This window comes from Emys orbicularis, chromosome 25 (genome assembly GCF_028017835.1).
Source record: "Emys orbicularis isolate rEmyOrb1 chromosome 25, rEmyOrb1.hap1, whole genome shotgun sequence".
In the NCBI taxonomy this organism is placed as follows: Eukaryota; Metazoa; Chordata; order Testudines; family Emydidae; genus Emys; species Emys orbicularis.
Window position 1 is genome coordinate 5,413,917 of NC_088707.1, and position 19,986 is coordinate 5,433,902.

Below are 19,986 nucleotides of genomic sequence, written 5' to 3' on the forward strand. Positions count from 1 at the left end.
TCTAAGCAGAGCCCACGGACTGAGTTGGCAAAGGGACTGGACCTCCTTCTCCCTGCCTGCACTGGGCTGGGCTGAGGACCAGGGAGATCTGTGCTCTGCCTAAAGGCAGCTTCAGGCCAGCATCCTGCGGCATCAACACTACGTTGGTCATATTGCAGCTGGAAGGGAAGCCACCAAAGGAGTCACATGGGGGGGGGGGGGGGAGAGGGACCAGCTTTGTAAAAATCCTAAGAGCAAAGCCTCAGACAAAGACTCCCGCAGCCCAGACATTCTAGAAAACAATGTTTATTAACGAGTCCTCCCACTTCGCTCCCACAGCCAGGCTGGGGCCGGTCTTTGATGCTTTGCCAAGTTCAGTTCAATAGCACAGACGAAGGAGCTGTGCACAGGCAGCCGTTAACACCCACGCCAGAACTCGCTTTCAGGGAGTTTGTCCATCTTTGGAGGAGGCATAGGCAGTATTGTCACTGCTACTGCACGGCCCCAGTCCACACAACTTTGAGGCCAAAGCGATCAGGAAAAAAAATAGGGGCCCTGGTCCAATAACAATTTAAATGGCGGTGTTGACAATGCTAGGACAAAGCATTTTATACAGCAGGCCTGTAGATTTATGCCATCCACAGCCCTGCTTCAGCTAGGCACAAGTCCACTCACATCAGTGGTATTAGGCCAATTTACAGCAGGGTTAAAATCTATCTCCACATCTTCAGTTCCCCATCGCTACCCAGCCCCTGCAAACAGCAGCGAAGAGGAGAGATTGGCTGCCACTTGACTACACCGTGAAGGCTATTTTGCTAACATCCCTTCCTGCTAACGCAGGGCTGGGCTTGGTTTCAGACTCAGTGGAAAATCAGTGGCACTTGGAGGCAGGGAACTCAGCTCTTGGGTGGGGCAGGGTGCCTGCCATTGCTCTTAGGAAGGCACTGGGCTGTAGTTCTGTGCCAGACTGAAGCACAGATGAGAGAGAAGCAGGAGGTTCTCCCCTGGGGAGGACAGGCAGGGGCTGCCCATCTGAGAAAAATAACCATGTTAGTCAAGCTCTGTACGGTTGGGCCCCATCTGAAAGAACAGAGCTGTTAGCTAAAGCCAAGCTCGTTTTCGTTTTCTTTTTCCCCCTCCTCTGTAAAATGTTTCCAACAACAACAAGATTTGTCTTCAAATATTTTCAGGAGTTAATTGAAGACTCCAGAATCTTTCACAGTTTAACAAGAACAGATGCCCCCTTCCTCCCCCAAGAAATTCTATTTTGCAAAAAAGAAAGAAAAAAAAAGCCATTTTCCATCAGCAAAAATGTCTCCATAGAAAACGCTCATCCTGCTCTAGGGTTAACCGCGCACTCAAGCCATGAAGGGGACGTCGATACAGCAGCTGGGAGATAGAATACCCGGCTGGGACAGACGTATGTGCATTAGCTCTACTCAAGCCACACCTAAAAATAGCAGGGTGGCCACAGGCGCACAGACTTGCCCCACAGGAGGTTGGGTGAGACTAGACACAGGCGGCTACCTCGAGCCACGGTGGACACAGTGCTATATTTAGGGGGGAGCTTACGCAGAGCTAACGTGTGTACATCTGCCCGCACTGGGAATTACACTTTCCAGCTGCTGTGAAGGCATATCCCTCCGTTCTGTGTCCCTAGCATAGCCTGCTGTTTCAGTGTCTTCTTCACTTCCTGTCTTAAACTGTAGAGGAGCGTTACTGTGTGTTGTTAAACAGTTGGTGCCTTCCACCCCAGAGGTGGCTGCCTTTCAGTTCCCCTAATTGAGAGAGGGGCTCTGAATTTCCCCATGTGCTTTCTGGCCCCCCCGGAGCCCAGTGATTCTCACTGCTGGATTGGTGGTGGTTGGAAAGCATGCAGTACTACAGCCACCATCTGCTCCGCTCCCCACATCACTGAACAATCCTTCCCACTGCCGAAGACTCGGGATGATCCATCAGCGGCATTACCAACTGACCAGAGGGGGCATTACAGAAAGTGGAGGGAGGAATAACTTCACATATCCAGGTTGAGAAAGGGGGACTGGACCCACCTTGCAAACTCCACCCCCAAACAGTAGCACATTCCATTAGCACCAGTCTGACAGGTTAGTCCCCTAGGATCTTTTTCCTGCTAATTCTGTTGTTGGCTTAGACAGGCGATTGGCCTCTCCCACTAATCCGCACCCACCTGAGATGAATCCTGGCAGGCTCCCTGCTATAAGCCTCTATGTACAGGATGTGGTTAATAAACAGTGTGCCAGGGAACTGGCATCAAAGGCCTGCAGAACTCTTGGCAGGCCCCAACTCAGCCTGGCCTTCCCCTGCCTTCCCATCAGTCTCCCCAGCTCCGCCACTTTGCTGTTTGATGTACTGATCCAGCAAAGCCGTGAGTTGCACAGAGCTGTGCTGCAGGAGAGCACACGTCTGGGACGCCAGGAGAGAAAGAGTGCCCACCACTTGCCCCTGGGTGATTTCCATAGCGGGCAGCTTGGAGTAGTTTATGACCCCCTGCTTGCTTAGGATGGTGTCGTCAATGCAGGCACCTGAAAGACAAGAGAGGAGCAGACACGGCTGAGTGCAAGATACTGGTTACGATGCAAAAGCAGGAAAGAGAGCCAGGGATCTTTTATTTTCAATAGGTGTGTTAGGGAGGTGCTTGGTTATGGGAGTTTAATGCTGCTGGATTTACAGCCCTGGAGACCATGTTGCCTTCTTTGCAGAGGGGGAAGGAAAAAGGTTATATGCTTTGCTTGAGATCAGGCAACAAATCAGTGGCATAGTCAGGAAAAGAACCCAGGAGTTCCTGGCTCCTAGCCCTACACTCAGTTCAGTAGACAGGACCTAGAAAGGAACAGGTAGCAGCAGCGTGAGCGTCCCTGTCAAAGTGACTCAGACCTGACTTGAAGGGGCCACTTCAAGGGGAGCGTGATCCTGGTCTCTAACTCTGCCAAAAAGGTGGGGGAGAAGGGGCTTGCTAATGTGAGGTGAGCACCTGCACTCAGACCAATTCATCCCCCTAGCAGTCATGAGGTGGTCAGGGCTTTGGATGGCTTCCATCCTGGACTGAATTTCAATCAGTGATCTAAAGAGCTCCAGCCTCTTCAGCCGTCCAGTAAACAGCCCCACATGCCCAGCTGAGTGTCGCTGTTTGTGAGCCTGGTTCAAAGTTGTTCTCTTCTCCAGAGACCTCTTTGTACAGTCACTGGTCCATGAGACCCAAGGAGCAATTCCTCCAGCCTTCTGCCACCAGGGAGCTGCACCCGCTGGGCTGCCACTGGACTGAGTTAACACAAATCCCTCTTGCACATGCTGGGGACTGAGGGCAAAGCAGCTGTGCCAAAGATGCCAGGGCCAACTACCTAGAGACAGAAACGTTCCCCTCGCAGATGCATCCAGAGGTAGTGTGGGCCACAGGGCACCGAACTACCAGGCAGGACACAGGTTCTATTACCAGCCCTGGCAGTAGTATGGCATCACTCTGAGTAAACTGTTTTCCCTCGGTCTGTTTACTCCACCCACCCTTTCTCTTTTGATCATAAACTCTTTGAGGCAGGGGCTGCCTCTCACTAAGTGTATGTACAGCACCTAGCGCGAAAGGGCCCTGACATCAGTTAGCGCCTTTAGACACCCGTGTAATATAAGTAACAAGACCTGATGCTCTCCAAGAAGGTTGATCCAACAGATTAGCCTGATTGAGGGAGAATCCTTACCTAGGAGGTTTATCTGTGGCACGTTCTTCAGTATTCGCAACATTTCCTTCACCTTGATTTCTGGGCTCACTAACATGAGATTGAAGCCCACAAAGAGAGGAAGGAGGTTCTTGTATTTGGATACTGACAGGTAGGGTCTCACAATCTGAAAGAGGGAGGCGAACAGTAAGTGAGGTAAGGGAGACAGAGAGAGAGAGATCACACTTAATTTATCACAAAAAGGCTGAAGCTGTCTTCAAGGTACCACAGGAACAGTCATTTCAGGAGCCCCATATTCAAATTAAGCCCTTTATCTGCCCAGATGAGAACAGACCTGGGCCCTTCCCGAGATCTGAGACCAGCAGATTCCAGACACCCTCTAACCAGAATTTTCAGCACAAAACCACCTTGAAATTGGATTCATTTAGCCTAAGTGGCCAGCATCATCAGTTCCCCCGTAGCCAGATGTTTTTCTGACATTCCCTCTGCAGTGCTCACAGGCCCTTACATGGCAGTGTGTTTAAAACGCCCGGTGCTCCAGAAAGAGGCAGAGGAGGGAAAGCTTACATCCTCCAGTAAGTGAATGATGAGATCGTGTGCTGACGGCTGCTTAGAAGCTGAAATGCAGAAGCCCGTTTAGTGGGGAAGGCCAGAATGAACATGTTATACTTGTGTGCAGTGCACTTCACTTGAAAACAACTGCATTCTGAAGCAGGTGGGAATCAGTCCGAAGCCCTCCGTGGTTTGGGACCCAGCTGCCCCAGATCTCACTCCCTATGAAACATCAAGAGAGCCAAGCTAGATGTTGAGCTGTGGGCAAGGCATTCTGGGGCAAGGTCCCTGGCTGTGGAACATGCTCCCTCTAGTGGTGCGCCAGAGCACACCGATCTTCAGGACAATGCAAGGTTCATCTTTTTTGGCCAACCATTCGTTTGCCCTAGAAGCCAACCTCCACAATCTTAGCCCATCTGGTGCTTTGTGTAGATGGCACTTAACTCCAGATGAGGCTCTTTTTTTTTTTAATATATGTAACAAACCCAGATACCACAACAAAGGGCGCACAATAACCTTCACCCCCCCCCCTTTTTTTTTTGGCAGTCTTGGGCACAATCACGCACTGGCTTTGCTACACCCCCTTAAGAACTAATCCTCGCTCCAATAGGAGCAGCCTGCCGCGTTGGATTTAGCTGCCAGGCAGCTCCGACTGTACCTCATTAGGGAAGAACTTGACTTGGATGTTGTGCTTCCTGAGGCGGTGTTTCATGAGCAGCATTTCCTCGCTGGGCGTAAAGTTGTGCTGACACACGGCGATCATTTTACTGTCCCGGAACGTCTCCACCACTTGCCAGCGTAACAGCTTTGCATAGCCATTCTCCTGGGAGAGGGAGAGACGTATTTTTTTTTTTTTTTAAAACACACAACTGTCAAAGCCTAGATCTGGGGGGGAACCTGGGTGCCACCCTGAAGCCTGCGCAGAGAGCAGTTAAGCAGAAGAACTCGGCCTTTATAGAGCTCCAGTCACCCAAGAACCTCAAAGGGCTTCACAGAGGTGGGCTCCATCCCCAGTTTACAGATGGGAGAACTGAGAGACAGAGATTCAGTGACTGGCCCATGATCACACAGAGGGTGAGTGGCAGGGCCAGGAATAGAACCAAGGAATCCTGACTCCCTGTTCCCCGTTTTAGCTACTAGCCCAGAGTACCATCTGAACTAGGGGTCCGATCCCGCACCCACTGACATCAACAGGCCGTTGACTTAGCGAAGAGCTGGATTGGGTCCTTCACAAATGAAGAGCCAAGACGGGAAAGAGCAGAATACGAAGGTTGAAGAGGCCAGCTACGGAGAGACGGCATGGGCATAACGCCTCATCTGAGAGATGCCAAACATCTCCAGCTCATACATGCTTCAGCAGGCGTGATTGGGATGCCCAGCATCACTGATGAATCAGGCACGCAGTGAACAGAAGGGCCGATCAGACCTTAAAGCCGAAGGGATGTAGAAATGCTGAGAAATTCAGGAGACAGGGCTCACTCAAAGCCTGTATCACTCAAGAGGCTGATAGGAAAAAAAACAACAAAGCAACAAAAGAGAAGTCCAGACCCAACAGCAGCAAGGATAAGAAAGGGAATACCAACTATAACCCGAGAAGGTTTCCTAGAGTCACGAATCCCCAGCGAATAATCAGAGCCCGTAAGGGCGTGTCTACCCTGCATCTGGGAACAAGCCTCCCAGCCCGGGTCCAGAGACTTGGGTTAGCAGGGCTCAAGCTAGGACGCTAACAATAGCTATGTAGGCTGGAGCTTGGGGTCTCAAGCCTGGGGGCACTGTGGGCTCGAAACGCAACATCAAAGCATCATCAACGCAGCTATTTTTAACACGCAAGGGTGAGCCCAACTAACAAGCGTCTCAACCTGGGCTGGGAGCCTTACCTCCTTGACTGCTTTGATGTAGGGAGTGATGCACTTCTCTGGGACGGCCGGTTTGGGAGCGATGTACTCCGTCACTGCCATCAGTTTCTGCCGCTCAAAGTGCATTGCCTTCCAGTGCCGAGTGACTGACTTGGCATGGCGGACGATCTGCAGGGTGGGCAGCCAGCCTGGTGCAGGAAAGAAAAAAGAACGATGTAGTTTAAGCGCACCTGAGCCCCGGGGCCTTTGATCCCAAGTTGGACCGTGACCTGGGATGTTTCACAGAAACCCCCCATGAGGGATAAGTTCAGCCTGGCTCTGCCACTATAGGCTGCAGAGGCGTTTCAGTAACTGACCCGCCCAAGATGCAAAGTTCTGACCCGGATGTGAAATGTGGGGGCAGGGGAGAGCGCAGGGGGCACGTGTGGGTCTGAAGATCAGGACCCACTGCAGCAATAACTGTGACATGCCAAGTTTGGTGTGTTTGGATTTACAGGGGGGAGGGGAAAGGAAGGAGGAGCGGGGGGCGGGGAAAATCAGCCCAGACTCATCTCTAGCCCAGACCCAGCAGCTCATTGGGTGCAGGCTCTCCCCAAACCCACACGGGGGCTCCTGGGATAGAGCCCCCCATGGGGGGGCAGCCACCGGGACTTGGGGGGAGGGGCTGTCAGAGGAGGGAGGGGAGTTGCTGGGAGCCCGAGGGGAGGGTCCTTAGTTACCCGTCCTGCGGAGCCCCCGGCAGCACAAAGCCACGGCCGCCATCTTAGCCGAGAAGAAGCCGAGGGGGGTTGTGGGAAGCTGGAGGACCGCTCCCCGCGCGGGGCGGGGCGAGTTAAAGGGGCCGGACGCTGCCAGCGCCCTCCGGGCCGGCAGGGGGAGCCCGCCCCTGGGAACCCCCGGAAGCGCCTGTCTCCTAGCAACGGGCACGCGCTGGGCGTATCCCCCGCCACCTGCCCGGCCCTTCCCGGGGATCCCCTCCAGCCCAGCCTCTGCCCCCCCGCTCCTTGCTGGGGAGCCCCCCGGCACAGGCTCTGCCCCCCCAATCCTTTCCTGGGGATCCCCCCAATCCAGGCGCTGCCCCCCCTGCCCTTCCCCCAGAGTCCTTCCCCAGGGATCCCCCCAGGCCAGGCTCTGACCCCCGGCTCCTTCCTGGGGAGCCCCCCGGCACAGGCGCTGCCCCCCGGCTTTGCCCCCCCAATCCTTTCCTGGGGATCCCCCAGCCCAGGCTCCATCCCCCCACCCCTTCTCAGGGTTCCCCCCCGCACAGGCCCTGCCCCCCCCCACCCCTTCCCGGGGATCCCCCCAACCCAGGTGCTGCTCCCCCCCTCTGCCCCCCCAGTCCCTGGGGATTCCCCCAGCCCAGGCTCTGCCCCCCAACCCCTTCCTGGTGGCTCCTATCTCGGGTCCCTGTCCCCCCAGCCCTGCCTTCACACAGAGTGGCAGAGTTACCCTGAGCAGCTCTCCCCCCTCTTCCCCCCATCCTCACATCCCCATTCCTATGACTGTGGCCTGCTGAGTTGGGGACTGGGGTACAGGGGCCACGTGTCCCCTCCCTCTCCAGGCTGGCGAACCTGCCAGAGGCCATGCCCAGGGGTGAGTGATCTGTGCAATGGGATCTCCCACTGCAGCAGAGCACCGTTGCCCTCGAGGGTGGGGCTGTGGGTGAGAGGAGGTTGCATGCAGGGGTGCAGATGGGGGGGTCAGGGTGGAAAGCCCCCCTCCCCCCATATATAGCACTGTCAGGAGTTTTTCACTGTGTTTAACCAAGGCCTGCCCCCAATGCAGTCCAAGGCCAAACTCCCATTGACATTGCTGAGAGCAGGATCAGGGGCCCTGAGTGAATGTGGATCCCTATGTTTGCTTCCAGACCTTCAGCAGAGCCCTGCAGAGGAAGGGAGGAGCATCACTGACTCTCTCATCGCCCAGAGAAACCTATCCTGCCCTGCAGAAAAAGAGACCCCAGAGAGCATGTGAGTGTCTGATCACTGCTGAAATGGGATGTCAGGGATCAAAGAAGGGGAGTCCCTTGAAATGAGGGATGGGTGGGCACCCTAGAACCTAGCAGATGGGAAGGGAGATGTAATGATACTCCCTAGCTCTTACATAGCACTTTTCGGCAGTAGATCGCAAAGGATTTTTCAAAGGACGTCAGTATTATTATCCTCATTTTACAGATGGGGAAACCGAGGCACAGAGGTAGTGACTAGACACACACGGTAATGGGAGATCACCCTAATTACTTACCGCATCTGGTTGCTTTGCTTCTGCCACGACCCAGCAGGTCTGTGATTGAAAATAAAGTTGTAGCTTTATTAAAGGGAACTGAAGATTGCTCTCCCAGCAGTCTGCGATCCTTCATTGTGGAGGGGCTCTCGGAAGGATCTCCTTTGCTCTTGGATTCCAGCAACACCCACAATTTGGCTACACAAAATTGTTCTGAACGCCTTTCTCCGTAGATCCAAGGCCTTGGCGTCGCTGCTCACCATCCGCTTGGACAGGGAGAACATTTGCGCTATCAGCAACCTGCAGGGTCTGAGAGAGGTCCGCAGTCTCTACCTGCAAGAGGTAAAGCGCTTAGCATGCTCTTTAACATGATCTGTCTCTCAGGCTGGGAGATAGCACCCCCTGGAGAGGAGCTCTGGTTTTTCACAGCAGCCAAACTTCGCCCACCACAGTAAATTCCACTATAAGCAAGAACATACTTTGGCTTTGAAATAAGATCAGACTCTTTCCTCTGCAAGCAGTTTCTTGAGAATGCTTTGTGTTGGGGAGGGACACCCCGAGGGTGAGAAACAGAGACAGTGGCAGGTGTGTTAGGCCCAGATTTTATTTTTTTTAAGTATGTACTATTAATAGAAAAGTTTGAGATATAAAAAAAAAAAAATCTCTGAACACGGTTTTGTGTTTTGATTTAAACATTTCCCTACAGCAACGGCCACCTAACCATCACAGCCTTGTGCCAGGCGTTGAGAACCAGAAAGTGAATATATCCTGAAAGACACAATTAACAAAAGTCACAATGACTAGGGGCCTTCCACTCTGAGAGACAAGTGGCCACAAAAAATAAACGAATGACCTAAAACCAAGGAAAAGCAAATCTGATCTTTAATTCTTTTGCTTTCGATTATTTAAGCTATGGAAGAAGAATCAGGAATTTAACCATCTAAGTTACACCGATAAAAAGAACATTTCAGGTTTTAAAAATCTGCCTTTTAAATTGACCTTTAAAAGAGCTCCCTTTGGATTAATAAATAACGGACTGGTGCTCTGGCTTCAGCCATCTGGCAAGTCGAGCTAAGACCATGTACATGTACAGGCCCCGCGCCTGCAATGGGATTCCTGCATGCAGCCCACTGATTTGGGGATCCATTTGTGCAGCTCTGATTGCAGGATTGGGGTCTTGGGGCTGGTCTGCACTGGGCTCTTACATCGGTTTAGCTTCGTCTCTCTGAGGTGTGAAAAATCCACCCCCTGGGAGATGTAGCTATGCCGACCTAATCCCTGGTGTAGACAGTGCTGGGCCAACGGAAGAATTCTTCTGAGGAAAGCTGCACATGCGCGTAAAGGCTTGCAGGGGCTGAGTGATTCCTATGTAAAGGTTCCTTGTTCGGGAAGCTGGGCAAATCTAACCTGATTAACACTCGGCCACCTCACGTGTGTGTTTCACGCCTTATCGTACTGACTGGAGAGTCTGCTCCCATAGTCTGATTTTTGGCAAGTTATTCTTTCCTTTGTATTCCCCCCCACCCCTGCTCCTTATAAATCTGAGAACTGTTTCCCAGAAGGAAGCATGCTGTGGAAGAGCCAACACAGGACTACGACTCGGGGAGTTCTGCGTTATAATCTCAGCCTTGCCCCTTATTTGCTTTGTGACCTTGAACAAGTCTTTCACTACCTCAGTTTCCCTCATCTGTAAAATAATACTTGCCCAGCTAACTGTCGGGGGAACTCCCAGGTCTAGTTAATATTTGTTCAGCGCTGCGAACACGTGAAGTGCCATTGTTCGTTTTCATTTAGTCAAGAAATCATTTCATTTTTCAGAACCAAATTGAGACCATTGAGAATCTCAGCTGCCTTCCCAACCTCCGGTAAGTAGGGTTCTTTACACACGCTCTCTGTACAGTGAATCGTGTCATTAACAGCAGCCGTTGCACTGCAGCTGTAGTGGGGGATGAATTTCCCAAACGCGGGCGTGGCAATCAGAAGAGAACACCGGCTTTTCCTCAGGGAGGAGTGAGGATTGGGTGTAGTTAGTGACATCAGCAGCCTCATGGCAGTTTAACCTTAAGAACTTGGCCCCGGTTCTCTGGCACACAGGACTTTGCCCTCCGGTTTTAAGTTTTCAGGCACAAATCCAAAGTAAATGCTTCTGCTTTAGTGACACGACTGTCTCTGTCTTTTGGCCCCCTTTCATTCCCACTGAAGGCAACGGCAGTTTTGCCACTGACTTCAGCACGAATTGGAGCAGGTCCTTTGAGATCAGCACAAGCTCTGTCTCACCTCGCACAAGAGCACAATACAGGTTTGATCAGATATAGTCCCCGCTGCGGAAGTCCCCAGCCTCTGTGGTTCCCCTTTGCATTCACTGACACAGCTTCTTCCACCCCACCCCACCCCTTCTGCCCTGCAGATTTCTCTCACTGGCTGGGAACCGCGTCCGGGTAGTGGAGAACCTCCGGGACCTGCGGCAACTGCAGTTCCTGGACCTGTCGCAGAACCGGATCGAGACACTGGACCCTGGTAGGAGCGGTACAGGCAGCAGCCTCTGCTGGACAGGCTCAGACACACACAGTTGGCTGCTCTTCCGTGCCTTCTCCTGCGTATTCCTCATTGCTCTTAACATGCTTTGAGGGCGGCCCCATCTCAATAACTGGGCACATACCTAGCCTTGTCCAGCCAAGGTGCCAAAGCAGGAATAAACCAAGACTCCCACCCTGATTACTGCTGCCCTGTTCTAACCACTAATGCACCCCCCCTCCCAGATTTGGGAATAGGATTGAGGAGCTCTGCTTACCAGTGCCCTGCACTAACCACTAGACTACCATCCTTCCCTGACTTGAAACTAGGACCCAGTTCTGATCTCAAGTGCCCTGCTTTAATCACTAGACCACACTCCCATTTCTTTCCCTAACGAGTCTCTTTTCCATTTGACAAATCTTTTCCTCCTCTGCGAGAGCAGCAACCATTCTTGTCTTGCCTTCGGTTAACTCCCTCTTTTGTGCACCAACAACACGAGCAGGGATACGCACCGATGTGGGAAAAACACATGCCGATTGGCCAGGGAGCTCGCGCGTGTGTCTCCTGCCAAAAGAGCAGCTTCTTTAAAAAGCAAGTTCTGTGTGTTCGAGGGAAGGAATTCTTTATGCTGTTGTGAATCCAGCTAACATGCGACATCACATTCCAACAGTCCTACGACGTAGTCTGTCCTTGGCCGGTTTCTAAGCTACAGCCCAATAGGCCGTCACGTTTTTCCATGAAACTACAGTGTCCTCGTTAAAGCTCGGATTCAGCAGAGCACCAAAGCATGTGTTTTAAGTCCCATGGACTTCAATGAACCTGAACACATACTTTGCTGAATCAGAGCTTAAAGTTTCTTTTCAGTTTCATTTGGGCAGGAAGCAGATAAGGGACGGCCATGGCCAATAGTGTGGCCTTCTAACTCTCAGGCACAGTAGCCACTTCCCAGGCGCTCTGCTTTTCAAAAACAAAGCTACACGCAGATTAATGACAAATCCATCTGGGTGTTCCCAGGGCAAAGTGTGGAATGAAACACTCTCCGGGCAGAAAGCTATTCTACAATTTGTCTCTTCCGTCCAGAGCAGGCCTCTAGTAATATGCACCGATGTGGGAAAATCACGTGCAGCTCGGCCTCTAGTTTGTGGCAGGGAGAAATGAACAAGGGAACGTGGGTTTTTAAAGCTTAACAATGTAGTAGCAGGATACTGGGAATCAGGACTCCTGGGTTCTATCACACAATCGCTGTGTGATTTTGAGAAAGTCACCCCCATGCCTCAGTTTTCCCCGCTGTGAAAGGGAATTGATACTCCCCTACCTCCAAGAGGTATTGTGAGGCTTCATTAATGCTTGTAAAGTACTCCGAGAGCTCCAGAGCAGAGAGGGGTGGAGGGGTTTCAGTGGACCTGCAGCCTATCAGCTCATCCACTTACTTAGCAGCCAGAGCTCAGATTTGCTCCCTCACCTTCTTTCTTCCCTTTGGTCTGTGCAGATGAGCTGCCCTGGACCCTCCGCATCCTGAACTTATCGGGAAACAGGTGCACCCACCAAAATGGCTACAGGTGAGAGAGAGTGCGAAATCTCCCCTCCCTTGAGTCTCATGGGCGAGAACTAAAGTCCAGCTCCTCAAAGATAACTCCAGTGGGCGTTAAGCACCTAATTACCTTGGAGGACCTGGACCCAAGCACCTAATCCTGCTTCTCTTACACAAGTGTCTCCAGTGCAGGCTGAGGGTTGCTAAACTGGCTCAGACTAGCTCTATACCTTCAATGGGAGACCCTCTAAGGATACACTTAAGCATCACAAGGAGTGGGGTTCTTTAGATAGGCTCCAAACTGCCACTGAAATCAATGGAAGTCTGGAGCCTAAATGCCTCGGAGCATGTGGGCCAGAGTGGCGGGCAAGACTGTGCCCCCAAAGCATTCCCCCATACCGAGATGCAGGGGCAAGGGAGGTACTGAACAAGCCCAGGATTGAGTGGCGACAGCTGGCGAGCGGCTCCTTCCTTCCATGAGTTGTTTTTTGTTGGCTTATTGTTGTGTCATTTTTGTGTTTCTGTCAAAATGCAAATAGCCTCTTCCTGCCCTGGGCTCTGAGGTCATTTGACCCTTGCCTCACCCTGCCCTGCATTTATATTTACAGCCCCTGGTTCTGCTTGTCTGAGTTAACCCTTCTCCCCTTTGTTTGGTTTGCGCCACCTGCACTTGTCTGCTGCTCTGCCTTCCAGCAAGGTGAGATCTTTAAAGGCTTCCCCGCACCCAGCGGTGGCCAGCTGTTGAGGCCTGCCCCCTATAGCAGCTCCCACGTCAGAGCTGGGGGAGGTGGTGGCACATTATTTCCCATGTCAGTTCTGACCCAGTGCCTCATGGTGGTGCTAGGAGGGGCTATATCTCCATCTTACCCTCTCCAGGTCACTAAAGACCCCATGGCGTATTTTGCAGGAGCCCAGGATATTAAATGGGTGTCCTCCCTAAACGCCAACTTGAGTAATTCCCTTCGGCCTCCCTAAATTCTTCCCCATCTGCAATTTCAACTGGAGAGCAGAATTGTCACTTTCTGCCCAAAGCTGTTATATCGAGTTAATATATACCTCTGTGTTCCACCCCAGAGGTAGCTGCATTGCAGCAACACTTAGCATGAGCCAGTATGTGTTTGTGTGGTCAAAGCACTTTAGGATCCTCGGTGTTGGAAGGCACAATATCTTTTTGGTCCTTCCAGAGAGTTGGTGCTCGGGGCCTTGCCCCATCTCATGAAGTTGGACACCCAGCTTATCCCCAGCTGGAGGGACCCTGACCCAGCGGAGGAGGAGGAGGAAGAGGAGGGAGCTTCTGATGACACTGACTCTGAGGAAGATGATGATGAACCTGAGCTGACTGGTCCTTTCTGTGCAGACAAAGGTGATCAAGCTGCTGCTGTCAGCTATATGACCAGATTCTGCTCTTGGTACACGAGTACATTCAGATGAAGTCACCTGCGCCTGGATTTGCACAGGCATGACAACAGGGTTGGGCTGTGTGCGTGAATACCAGTGCTAGTGAAAGGGGCTGATCTGACAGTCCTCCCCTTCCAAAGATGGGGGAACACCCTCTGCTCTGCAGCTCTCCTCAGGATCCTAGCTGAGGGCTACACACACCATGTTCCCATATCACCACCAGGGGGACCCTGTGCCGTAACACACAGGAGCCAGTTTAATGAGCCTGCCCCACATGCTGGTCTGCTGGCTGCAGAGGGGGACTGCTCTAACTTTTCCCACTCTCCCACCCCGCAGAGTTCTTTACGGGTCTCCGCCAGGAGCTGGCTGGCCGCTCACAGAGGAGGAGGCAGGAGGCGCTGAGCGAACACCAGGCCCGGCTGGAGGAGCTCACAGAGCGACAGAGACTGATGCAGCCGCCAGGAGATCTGTGCCCAGGAAGCCGGGAGGGCCGCCTGGCACCTAGCCCAGCGGAGGAGGAAGCTGCAGGAGGGAGATCGCCAGCCCCTGGGCTGCTTGAGCCGGACCCCAACCCCAAGTCAGGATCTCGGCTGCTTTCTCTACCGAAGGCAGGAGGCTCTGCGAGGTCTGGCACCCCACGCACTGGCGGGCAGAGCAAGCGCGGGAGCAGGGCCCGCCTCAAGCCCCCGAAAAGGGAGGCTTCCACCACAGTTAAAACTGTAGCCAGAGCAGGAAAGAAGTGACTGATGCCCAGCCAGCCCCCGCTGACCGCGCCGGCCTGGACAAAACAGCACAGTGGCGCTTGCGATCGAAACGTAAAACCTCTTTATTCCACCTCAGTCTGTCTGCCTGTGGGCTCCCTGGCGGGAGTGGGGCTAGCCCTGCGCAGCATCCCAGCTCTGTACAGGACACGTAGGTGGGGGAAGTGACTCGAACGAGGTCCCTAGCGGAGTCAGAGAACCCAGCTGTCCTGTGCTCTAACCATTAGGCCGTGTTTCCTCTTAGGAAGAAGCAAGGTGGGCCCTGGTAACCCAGCCACCAAATTCAGCTCCATCTAGCTAGCTGAGGCTCTCCCCTTCCCGGTCCCACGGAGCTCAGGCCTGTTCAAGCTGCTGAAGCCTCCGCTGGAGCTCTGGACTCTTCATGGGAGTGACAACTTGTGCAAGGAAAGGAGTGGCAGGCGCCCGCCCATTCCCGGGGAGGGCTGTCCACAGCTACAGGCTGGGCAATGCCAGGCGGAGGGTCCAGAGAGGGCACCATGCCAGAGCAATAATCCCGGTGGCACAAAGCCACTTCCAGTCCAGTTCACACAGCCGGAGAGAACGGCAGCGATGGGATGTGAGGTTAGGAATCAGGATTGGAGCAGACGGGGCGGCAGCAGCAGCGGGAATTAAGGTTCTCCTGTGCCTTTGAAATGCTCCCCGCTGAAAGGAAAGCAGGGGAGAGAAGCGAACAGAGCAACCTCCAGACAGGGTAGGGCAGGCAGGGCTCTGAAACAAACCAGGTGGGAGGGGGTGTCCTTTCACCGGCGGCTGGGGGTGGCCAGAAGGTGGACCATGGCTCAGCTACACCTATTCTCCTCTTTCTGATGGTGCAGCACAAGAAGACCACACGTCCCAGAATGCAATGCTCTCCCTTGCTTTGAGCAACCCAGTTATGTTGCATGGTGGACCCTGTAGTCTCTATGGGCCATATATCTCTGTTAAGGATGAAGGAGCGTCAGGTTCCCAAGAGGAGGCCGACGACATCCCAGTGACTGATCAGTGTAACCCGTCTGTGACGGCTTCCCCAATCCCATAAATAAATGGGGCTGTTCCAGGCTGACGCTCTCCCAGTCAGTGGCACACAGACCGTCCCCTTAGGGACAGGTATTAGACCACAACGTTGTGCCCTTCACGTGGCTACTGGGCCATGTGGCTACAATGCCACACTGGAGCCTTTGCTCCATTTCATTCCAGGCCGCGGCCCAGAGCGGCTCTGCCTAGGACGGGGATATTAATGAGCACAGAGGCAAGGGGGCAGCCAGTGTTGCATGGAGATAAGGAAACCAGTGCAGACAATACCCCAAAATGGACCTGCAGTCAGGGGGCACCAGGCAAAATCAAGGGATCCCTCAATAGAGATCAGAGGGGTGCAGCCCACAATCCATGAATTCTGCAGCATCTTTCTCCTTCCCCTACCCACCCTCCCTGAAACCCACCTGCCTCGGGCTTATTTGTAGAACTTGATTTCTGTGTCCACACAGTCAAACAAGAGGTCAGCCAGCTCCTCCGGGTCCAGGGTGATACCACTGGCCAGCATTTCCTTCATGGCCTCCAGGCCCTGCCTCTCCAGATCCTGCATGGTCTGCTGGAGCTTCTGGCCCTGCTCCTGTGGGACAGGGTCAGTGGAGAAGAGAGAGATGTAGAGACACATACAGCCTAAGCCACTGCTTATGGGGATGGTGTAGATCCGGAGTGAGTCCAGAGTCTAGTTCCATCCTCTCCACCTCCCAGAAACACCCCGCTGATCTCAGACAGCCCAACCCCAATCCTCCCACTGTACTGCTGGGAGCTCTGCAGCCCAACTGGCTCCCAAGAGAGAACCCCAGAGCCCCTGGGAAAGCTCCCAGGGCTGGGGTGATAGGGAGTTAGTGCCAGGCGAGGCCATCAGGAGCCTTGCTCAGCATTTGAGAGGGAAGCAGAACCCCAGGCTACAAGCCCAGGGCATTCAGTTACCTGGTTAGTCTCCATGAGATCCAGTGCTGCCTGATGTGCCCGGTAGAGCTGGTGTCTCCGATCAACTCTGCTCTGAAATCGAGGGACCTTCTGGACGGGGTCCTTGTCACCGAAGCTCGGAGACATCGCCTGTAGGACCGGAGTCACGTTGGCGACGAAGATGAAGGGCTTGAATATGGACCTGCCCGGGCAGGAGAGGGGGCGCAGAGACTGTTAGGGGTGTCTCTACAGCCCCACAACATCCTTGCTGAGACGTTCCACGGCAAAGTGGGTTTCGGCCAGAGGTTGCCGGGGATCTGCCTCCCAAGCAGCTCATGCCCACAGGAGAAGCAAACAGCAGGACGCTAGCACTGCCAGGGTTCAAACCAAACGCCTGCTCTGCAGGTGAGCGGGGGCGCCCCAGGCACCGACCCGGCAGAGGGGCAATGGGGCCGGATGCTATTAGGGCAGTGAAGGTGACTCGGCTGGGACGCTGTCGGGTTCCCCATTTAAGCCTCGATCCCTGAGCTCCCAGCGACTTCCGGTGGGCTGAGCCCTGGATTCTCACTGAACCAATCCCAGGTCAGTCTCCACCCGGGATCCCCCTCGGACATCTGCAATGGGCACTCAGCAGATGGTTCTACTGCTGCTGGGCAAAGGGCTAAACAGGACGGAAAGGGCTCTCGTGATGTTAATGTGCAAACAAAGGGCCCGATCCTGCCACAGGCCAAGCGTCCTCAGGGAAGTTGCTGGTGGTTGAGGCCCCTCAGTACCTTAGACACGACAGGCCTGTTTAATTTTCCCACACTGTCTTCTCCCAGCCTCCTCCGACAGCCGGGAGCCTGGGGCTTTCCAAGCACGGCAGGCCCCTTGGGCAGCACTGGTACTGACCTGGAGGGGTCGGGCGTGGCTGTGAAGAAATGCACGCAGGGCAAGGCGGGGTCCTGGGGGAGGATGGATACCATGCTCCCCGTGGTGCGGAAGCCCTCTGAGTCCACGCAGATCCCACTGGCCTTGTCCCGCAGGATGGCCATGATGGTCTCTGCCGTGATGCGGCCTAGCAACATCAGGGGGAAAGAGCTGGAAGATCAATGGGTACGTAACCACTGGGAGGGGGACCAGTTCGTGCTCCCCAGCGACCAGCAGCAGGTTAGGTCACCATATTTGTGGCCAATGAGATGAGACCAAGTGGTTGCTGGATGACCCAGAGAGACGCCTCTCCTGATTGCTAGGTGCTGCCCCTGCCAACCAACTGCTCCCATCCCATTGGCCAGGAGTCTGGCTTTGATCCTTCACGTGGATGGTAACGGGCTGAGACACCACATTGGCACAGCCCCATCCCCCGCACCCACCTGTGTGCTGCTGCAGTAGCTCCTTGCCAGCGCAGTACCGAGCCTTGGCCGCCTCCATCCGCACAGGCTGGTGGGTCAGAGAGAAGACCTTGGTGAAGTTGAACTCCCCATCCCCGCTCCACCAGCCCTGGCTCTGGGCGTGGCGTCTCAGCCCCGCGTGCTCGGCGGTGATCTCCATGCCGATGCTCAGCTGGTTGGAGATATTCCGGGTCCCTTCTGCAACAAGACATGGCTTTGGTTAAAAGGGATTGTACCAGTGGGAATGTAGCCATGAAGGCTGCCAGCCTGGGTCCCTCCCAAGACCTGACACCTCCATCCACCAATACAGCACAGGCAGGAGCAAGGCAAGCGTCCGGGAAACCGCCTGACCCAGAGACACACCTCTCTAGGCGTGAGCATAAGAGTCAAATCGCCGTGGCCTGCTCAATCCTTGGCCTTTTTGCTGGCATCACAAACGAGGAGGCTGGAGGTGGCTGTGATGCAAACTGGGCTGAGACCCACCAAACTCATCACACCGGCCGCCAAAGAGGCAGCAGATGGAAACAAAGTTTGGTAAGCAGCAGCCTCGGCTGGACTAGAACTGGTCGGCAAGAGGTGAAAGGCTCCACGTTTATCTGAGCTGTCCAGTCCCCTACGTCCCAGATCAGCTCTCAGTAGGACTTTTCTTTCATCCATCCCTGTGCAGACAACATCCCTGCTGAGACTGGACTAGCAGCTCCCACACAGCACCTCCTGCGGGGACTGCAGTAACAGAGCTCCCTTACTCCCCACTATGCAGGACTTCCGCCTCCCCGGGTATTCTCACTGCTCACCTCGGATCCTCTGGGCTGCCCAGTACCGGCCAGCTGTCTCCAGCACCCAGGCTTCGGTCCGGTCCGCCAGCAGGAAGGTGTTGTGATAAACGAAAGGGGTCGGCTCCTCCTTGCAGCTGCCGCCCTGGCCGTAGCGCTCCAGTAAAGCCGTGATGGCCTGCAGGGCTTCGTGAGCCGACCTGCCTCTCTCCAAACCCAGCCTGCGGCAAACAGAGCAGCTTTGGAGAGGGGGTTGTGGGGGGAGCCATGGATCTGCGCTCTTCCCCTCTCCAGGCACAAGCCCAGAGGATCGCCCCAGCACATCCGGAGAACTACCGGGGGGGGGGGGGTGGGGGGTGGGCAAACAAGTGTGGGCAGCAGGCAGCTGCCACAGGATGGAGCCGGCCAGCTCAAAATATCAGATCACAGCCCAACGGAGGGGGTTGGACTCAACACGTCCAGCTGATCAGGAGGCGGCAACACTCCATAGCACCTGTCTCCCACGCCCGGCAACTCTCACCTGACCAAGTCCATGCCCAGCAGGGCCTCCTCCTCCCCAACAGGCTCCTTGGTCCACACCCCTTCGTTCCCAATGCAGACGCCATGCTCATTGGCTCCCATCTCGGCGCCCCACAGCCAGGCCGGGCGGCTCAGAATCACCGCGTGGGTCCTCTCTGCCTGCTCAACCTCTATGTACGTGCACTAGGAGGGCAGGGGAGAGAAAGTACACACGACTGGGTTGTGGACCTTCAACAAAAGGGGCTCCCTCTCCTTAATACAGGGGCTCAGATCCCCATCTCTTCTGCCCAGAACTGGGTGTGTCCCCCCGGCACATAGTCTGCTCACCTTGAGCTTTGCCCCCCTGGCATAGGTTGCAGCAGGGAGATAGACGACTTCCTGGACCTCATCTCTAGGCCGGTCTGAATTTTTGCCGAAGATCACAGCCCGGGAGGCGGTGGCTGGAGGGAGAGCGACGAAGCAGTCGCAGGAGGAGGGCGCGGGGCAGTTCTGCTCGGCCATCCTAGCTAGGAAGAAACAAGGTGAGTCAGGGTCACCCACTCTCAGCCATTTCTCAAGTGGGTCTCCCTGCCCAGCGCTCAAGCCAGCCATCGGCACCCTTCACAGTGGAGTCCCAGGGCATCCCCTACCATGTGCTCCCGGAATCAGTTCACCCACCCAGCTGCCTCGCGCTGATTCCAAGGCCACCTGCTGAGGCCGGGAATGCCGCCGTGATGCGCTGGCTCAGGGCAGGTGAGAGCCTGGCACAGGCCAGCCACGCTCAGGGCGGCTGGGGACTTCTCCTGCCACGTGTGACGTCATCTCCCAATTTTGCAGCTCTAGCTGGGTCACCCCTCCGGCCAACACCCCGTGACCTTGGGCCCGGGGATCATGTGGTCAGAGGACG

At 54.6% G+C, this 19,986-nt stretch overlaps 3 protein-coding genes across 3 annotated transcripts; 1 reads left to right on the top strand and 2 right to left on the bottom strand.

Annotated features, from left to right (window-relative positions):
* Positions 1-273: 273 nt before the first annotated feature.
* Positions 274-6,850, bottom strand: MRPL10 (mitochondrial ribosomal protein L10). Its single transcript, XM_065422565.1, has 5 exons — positions 6,796-6,850; positions 6,098-6,264; positions 4,879-5,043; positions 3,690-3,834; positions 274-2,522 (listed from the first exon to the last, which is right to left on the bottom strand). The coding sequence occupies exons 1-5, from the start codon at positions 6,836-6,838 to the stop codon at positions 2,251-2,253; spliced, it is 792 nt and encodes a 263-aa protein (XP_065278637.1). The 5' UTR covers positions 6,839-6,850; the 3' UTR covers positions 274-2,250.
* An 809-nt stretch (positions 6,851-7,659) lies between these two features.
* On the top strand, positions 7,660-15,561 carry LRRC46 (leucine rich repeat containing 46). Its single transcript, XM_065422564.1, has 8 exons — positions 7,660-7,669; positions 7,944-8,046; positions 8,533-8,641; positions 10,118-10,164; positions 10,707-10,816; positions 12,303-12,372; positions 13,529-13,707; positions 14,079-15,561. Exons 1-8 carry the CDS (start codon positions 7,660-7,662, stop codon positions 14,483-14,485), a joined length of 1,035 nt encoding a protein of 344 aa, XP_065278636.1. The 3' UTR covers positions 14,486-15,561.
* On the bottom strand, positions 8,920-19,691 carry SCRN2 (secernin 2). The gene is made up of 8 exons (XM_065422561.1): positions 19,428-19,691; positions 19,102-19,283; positions 18,603-18,802; positions 17,791-18,006; positions 17,330-17,495; positions 16,460-16,640; positions 15,943-16,112; positions 8,920-9,067 (listed from the first exon to the last, which is right to left on the bottom strand). Exons 1-7 carry the CDS (start codon positions 19,689-19,691, stop codon positions 15,954-15,956), a joined length of 1,368 nt encoding a protein of 455 aa, XP_065278633.1. The 3' UTR covers positions 8,920-9,067; positions 15,943-15,953.
* Positions 19,692-19,986: the final 295 nt, after the last annotated feature.